At 42.4% G+C, this 6,275-nt stretch overlaps 1 protein-coding gene across 1 annotated transcript; it reads right to left on the reverse strand.

Moving 5' to 3' along the window:
* Nucleotides 1-1,640: 1,640 nt before the first annotated feature.
* Nucleotides 1,641-2,255, reverse strand: LOC109168173. Its single transcript, XM_019317214.1, has one exon. It carries the CDS (start codon nucleotides 2,253-2,255, stop codon nucleotides 1,641-1,643), a length of 615 nt encoding a protein of 204 aa, XP_019172759.1.
* Nucleotides 2,256-6,275: the final 4,020 nt, after the last annotated feature.

Consider the following 6,275-nt stretch of genomic DNA (forward strand, 5'->3'; position numbering starts at 1 on the left):
TGCAGTTTATGTTTCCCATCCTACGCCAAGGCCACTACTTTTTCTTTGCGTTGATTTTCGTAATATCCGGTTTGAGATTATTGACAATTCGACGCTTCAGTCCAACAAGCAGTTGAAGTATGGCGATTGTCCGGATGACTTGGTAGGGTTTTTGTTAAACTTGTTATACTTGTCTGATTGTGTGACCAGGCTTTTACTTGTTAAACTTTTTGTTTTGTGCCTTTTTGTTTGGTATTCATTCGACACTTGGAATTTTGCTGTAGTTGCACATGCTTATGGAGTTCTTTAAATCCATTAACCCGTCGAGGTTTACGATGTGTGCGCTTTTGGATGCGAAGCGTATGCAGATGAGCTGGCGGGATGGCAAGAACAAGATTGATTGTGGTGTGTATGTTATGCGTCATATGGAGAGTTATTTAGGCCAGGGAGTTGCCAGATGGAGATGTGGGCTTACCAAAGGTAACACTGCCCAGCTCAAGAAGCCAAGGTTACGATACATGAAGGAACTTACAACCCCCGAATTCAATTTACATAAGTGTCGAAATATCTCCAGGGCATATCATTCCGTGAAGTCTGTATCAGGGGCTCTATAGTGGAGTTTTAGTTCGTAGTTTTTTTGGTTTCGGATTTTGGCCTCCTTTTTGCAGTTTTTAGGCCTAGTGGTGGTATTATTTTTGATGGTGATCTTATTTGTGAATCTTAATTATGGTTTGTGTATGCCGGAACTGGTACATGCATTGTACTCATGGATATTATTATGATTATTTTTAATGGTAGTTGGTAGTTAATTTGTCGCTTGTGCAGCTTGTTAGTGTGCATTGGTGTGCACTGTGGGTCTCATCCGTGTGCATGTATTCATCCTTGTAATTCATAAAATTGCATGCTTCATTGGCAGCTGGTTTGTTTAAATCAGGGTAGTTTAATATCTAAATTAAATAAATTAGTTTTCATAGGTAGTTTTATATGTAATTGAAATAAGTTAGTTTCCGTGGGTACACTTTAAATTAGGGTTGTTTAATTTGATTGTGTGCGGTTATTGTTAATTCCATGGTTGCGCATTCACGTTAAATACTGTGCGTTCACACCTCAATACATTTCAAACATGGTTTGAACTTTATGATTTTCACAGGGGTGAGTAGTTCGTTATTAGCGTATATGACAACTACTAACATCGGGGTGTGCACAGTGACGGTAGATAGTGTGCATAGCTGGACCGGAATACTTGGTGGCGGTTAGCGTTTAAGGCAAATTTAATGAAAACTGTGTGTGCACAACAATGGTAGACGGTGTGCGTAGCTGCGAGTCTTAGTTATTTTGACTAAACTGGGTGTGTGCGCAATGGTGGGAGACGGTGTGCATAGCTGCGAGTCTTGCCTACTTGAATAAACTGGTTGTGCACATTGTTATTAGATGGTGTGCGTAGCAAAACAAATAAAGTAGTTGTCTATTGCCATACATGGTTATTAATAAAATATGTGTCCCTGCGCAAGGGTGGTAGGCAATGTGCATAGCTGAACAAACTAATTACCAAGAATGGGTATAAATCTAAACTTTGACAAGTATTTAATTGAAATTCCAAATGAGCTAGTATTCATAGGGATGTAAACCATGACGGGCTACTCGTCTTGTAGGGCTTTTCTTTATGGACAGTTCCTGCTGTTGTGCCCCGGCCAGTCACAGGTAGCGCATGTCCTCACCTTTTTCTTCCCTTTTTCAGTTGCTTTATCTTTGTTGCTTTTTACTGTTTTCACACTACCTTTGTTTTTTGCAATGCTTGGTGGTTTGATTCGGATCTCGGCAGGTGCAGTGGCGTTTAGTATTGATTCGATCACTGATTGAGGGGTGGTGCTTGCTTTGGTTTGTTGTCTGGCGCTTTGTAACCTCCCTTTAAGTTCTTGCATTGTTGATAACATTATATCCATTTCGTTTGGGCATCCATTAGCCAATCCCATGCAGTTGTAGAACTCATTCCAAAGTTGGTTGGCAATTGTTCGTAATTCATTCCCACCCTCTGTAGTACTGCATGCTTTCCACACAACATTGTACATTGGCTGTGCACACGCAGTCTTAGTCCATCGGGGAACAATATAGCATCCTGGTATTTCTTCCACGCCTTCGTTCTTGAACACGGCCAACACATGCTTACATAATAGTCCTACTCTGATGAATTTGTTACAATTGCATCCTGTTCTTTTTGTAGATTCTTCGTGCGTTACCTCAAATATTTTTTCCCCGTTTTCATGAACAATGTACATGGAATCCCCATCATCATTTGTCTTGCAGGTGATTTTTCATGTGAAGCTTCCTTCCCATATTTCTTCCTGGAAGTCGTAGAATATGTTTTTGGTGTACATTGCAGCAGCTTGGCGATCTATGGCCAATGGGGTTTTGGTTTCAGGGAATGAACTTTCGCCCTCGGCGTTCAGCTGTTTTTGTTTGTACCTCTGTTCTCCAATGGCGCGGTTGTATTGCATTATGAACTCTACCAAGTTGTTGTGGTGATTGGTGAATTTGCCAAATTAACTGTTCTCTGATTCTGACCGTGATGTCCCCCATGAATATATCTTGGAAATATGCAGGTATCCATGATGCACGGGCTTTGTACATTTGATCAAACCACCGGTGTTGGACAAGGTTGTACTCCTGCATTACCTCTTCCCATTTCAATTCGAATGCAGTTGCACTTAAAGTTTCATCCCATACTGCATTGTTCAGTGCCTTCCTAAACTCCATGTTTTTTGCTAGTGCATTCCCTACCTTGTCCCCCACTCTTTCCATGATGTGCCACATACAGAATCGGTGCCTTGTTTCCGGCATAATGTTAGGTATTGCGACCTTTAATGCAGGGTCTTGATCTGTAATAACACATCTTGGTGTATAGCCCATCGCATTTTTGAAGTTTTTTAATAGCCACTCGTACAACTCCACGTCCTCTCTTGCAATGAGGCCTGCCCCAAATGTAAAGCTCCATTTATGGTTGTCGACTCCGGTAAACGGTAAAAATACGAGCTTGTATCTGCATGGTTTATGTTGTAAAGTAATTAGTGCACACACATTTAATCGTAATAACAGCTTTGCAGACAGAAATACGTAAAACAGTTATAAAATTGATGATTCCTACCACAGTTAGCAATGGTTTTTTGGAACCACGATAGTACTGCCATGCACACAGGGATTCATACGAGTGCACACTGCATCCTTTACCCAGTTTAACATTTATTTGCAATCACCCATATTGTTAGTGGTATCAAAAGTACCTCATGCGTATTACCCATGCAAACTGTATGTAGCCGGCTACCATGCTCTAGTCCAGTGGATATTCATTATAATTGTAAGTCAGTCGTGTGACACCCTGAAATCCATATTCAATTAAGGGATTAATTGAGTAATTAATCCTATTTCAATTGGTGAATTAATTCCTAAAATCCTGAAAATTCAATAGTTGGGGACTAGTAATTGACAAGTCAACCCCAATGTCAAAGTTGTACCTTAAGCTTTGTAAGGAGTTCCCTTGTTCCTTACACTTCCTTATGTTAGTAAGGGTATTCTTGACCTTTCACTTGGTGTTAGTATTGTAACCTAACCTAGTAGACCATCTTCATTCTTTCCTTACACTTTCTAAAAATCTAGCTCCACCTTCTCTCTAAAAAGGTGGGTAGCTTTTCTTCCAAGCCAAGTTGGAGCCTTGCCAAAACTTCAAGAGTTGCTTCCAAGATTCAACCTTTCATATATTTGGGCGTCAAGGATGGAAAGATCTAAGTTCATCTTGTGTTTTTGGTTTTATCTTAGGTGTCTTTTCTTAAAGATAGGTTCTTTATGATTTTTTGGTATGTTCTTGAAGTGGGTTTGGAAGGTGAGGCTTGAGAGGAGCTTGTTGAGGTGTAAAGTGAAGTCTTTAGTCTAAAAGAGGTAACCCATGCTCTACAAAATCTATTTTGCTTACATATGTGATGATTTTTCTTGGATTCTACATGTGATTTTACTATGAAATGTGAGTGTTTATGCATTGTCTTGTGAAAATGCATATCTAGAGCTTGTGTTTAGGGTTCTTGTATGCCATTGCTTGGATATTCCTTTGATTCAAGTCATTTTGTTGTATTTGGTGAGATTTGGCATGTTTTGGACTTGAATTTGAGCTTGGTGTTGAAAATCCCCGAAGGGATTTATGTGTGGCTTCGTGTTCCCCGCGAGCAGGAGCACGGGTGGGGCACTACCCGTGTCCCTACCCGTGAGGAACAATGTGGCGCTGGGTATGTACCCCGCGGGCAGGAGTACAGGTAGGGCACTACCCGTGGTCCACCCGCGAAGAACAGTTTAGTGTTGGATTGGGATTTGTTCCCCGTGATTCTTTTGGCTCGGTATTTGGTCTTTTGACTTCCCGATGTTCTTTTGTGGAACTATTTGAGTGTCTTCTTGATGTTTCGTATGTCTAGAACTATATGGTAGGTATCCATGTAGGTTTTGGTGTCTTGAATCGTGCTAAGTGTTCAATATTGTGTTTCGTTGAACTGTGATGAGTCTTGTGTGTTCTTCGGAACTACTTTCGGTTTACTCGTTTGATAAGTATGCTAGTTCGGTGTTTAAATGCTAGCGTGTGTGTTGTTTGTACCTTCCTATTGTCGATGATGACTTGTGTTATTCATCGTTGTTGTTAGACTGTGATCCATTCCTTGATTGAGTATGGTTTCATATCTTTGTTGTGATCCGTTGATTGATTCCTGTTGTGGTGTGGTGTGTGTGGCTTTACCTGGATTTCACGATTAGTGGTATGGGACACTAGTCACCAAGGTATTGCAGTGGTCCTCGTGGTGGCCATGACGTGATTATGGAGTTTGTGACCTTTGTGTAAGGTTCATGTGTTTCTTGGGTGGCATGAGTTGCCGTGTGTGTGTACTATGAATCGGTGGTCTCGTTGGTGGTCGTTGGTGGGGAACGACGGTCCCAGGACGGAAAAGGTTGGACTTGGTTGTGCAGGGGTCCTGGAGGTAATGGTTGGAAGGAGAAATATGGTTGGGGGTAGCCATAAGGTTGGAACCGGGCATAAGGAAGGCATATCAACTCGTGATGGGTGATGTCACGAGGGCTTGTGTTGCCGTTGTTGTGAGTTCTATTCTTGTGATGTGTGTAGTTACAAAGGCATGTGTTGCCTTGGCATGTGTTGCCGTTGGGTGTGTCCTATTCCTTTGAGTTATGCATGTCGGGTGTTAATCTATTGTGTGATGATAAATTATGCCTTGAGTTTTCTTTTGAGTCGTGTTGTTCTTTGTGGTCTTGGGATGTGCTCCCGTGTTCTTGTTGAGAGTGTTGAGTCTTATATTTTGTGGCCTGTGTGCCAGCTTAGATGTAGAACTTTGAGACAATGGGTTTAAATGTAAACATTGCAGATGTTGCCTGTGCGTTCATCCTTTTGGTGAACGTGGCATAGCACCCCGTGTTCCAAATTTTATCTATCTATCTATCTTTCAGTCTTCCGCTGTGTTTGTTGTTTAGTTCAGTTATCTAGATGTTTACGGCTTTTAAATAGCATGTTTTTAGGGGGTGTTACAGTTGGTATCAGAGCCAGGTTTGAGCCTAGGAAGGGTTAAGTCTAGACTTTTTATGTGGCTAAGTGTGGTTTGAGACCTTTAAGCGACCCTAAGAATCTAAGAGTTAGGCTTAGGACTGTAGGTTGCACGGTGAGCTGAGTGTTGCTTTTTGTTCTTTGCTTGTTTGCTATCTTTTGGTAACCGTGTTGTTGTTGTAGAAATTTGTGATGCCTTCTCGTCCCCGAGCACGCACCCCGGAGACCCCAACGAAGGAGCAGCTCGCTCAGAATCTCCACTAGCTGACGCCGACGATGCAGATGCTCAGTGAAGCCTTGCTGAACAACAACCACGATGTGCCGCCTCCTCAACCTGCTGGGCACCGAGATATAGGTCGCTTGGTGTCGGGACATAGGCCGCCAACCTTCGCGGGTGAGGAAGACCCGGTGGTCTAGGAAGAATGGTTAAGGGTGTTCGACAAGATCTTCGCAGTTGTGGGTTGCCCCGAAGAGAGAAGAGTGGAACTGGCAACGTTCTACTTTTTCCATGAAGCGGATCTGTGGTGGATTCATGAGGGTCCGGCTTACCTTGAAGAGCCTGATTTCGACTGGTTCGCGCTTAAGGACAGGATGCGCGAGAGGTTTTACCTAGCACATGTGCGAGCCGCCATGTATGAAGAGTTTCTCCACCTGTAGCAAGGATCCTTGTATGTGGTCGAATACCACAAGAAGTTCTTGGAGTTGGCACGTTTTG

This window comes from Ipomoea nil, unplaced genomic scaffold (genome assembly GCF_001879475.1).
Source record: "Ipomoea nil cultivar Tokyo-kokei standard unplaced genomic scaffold, Asagao_1.1 scaffold3192, whole genome shotgun sequence".
Lineage (NCBI taxonomy): Eukaryota > Viridiplantae > Streptophyta > Magnoliopsida > Solanales > Convolvulaceae > Ipomoea > Ipomoea nil.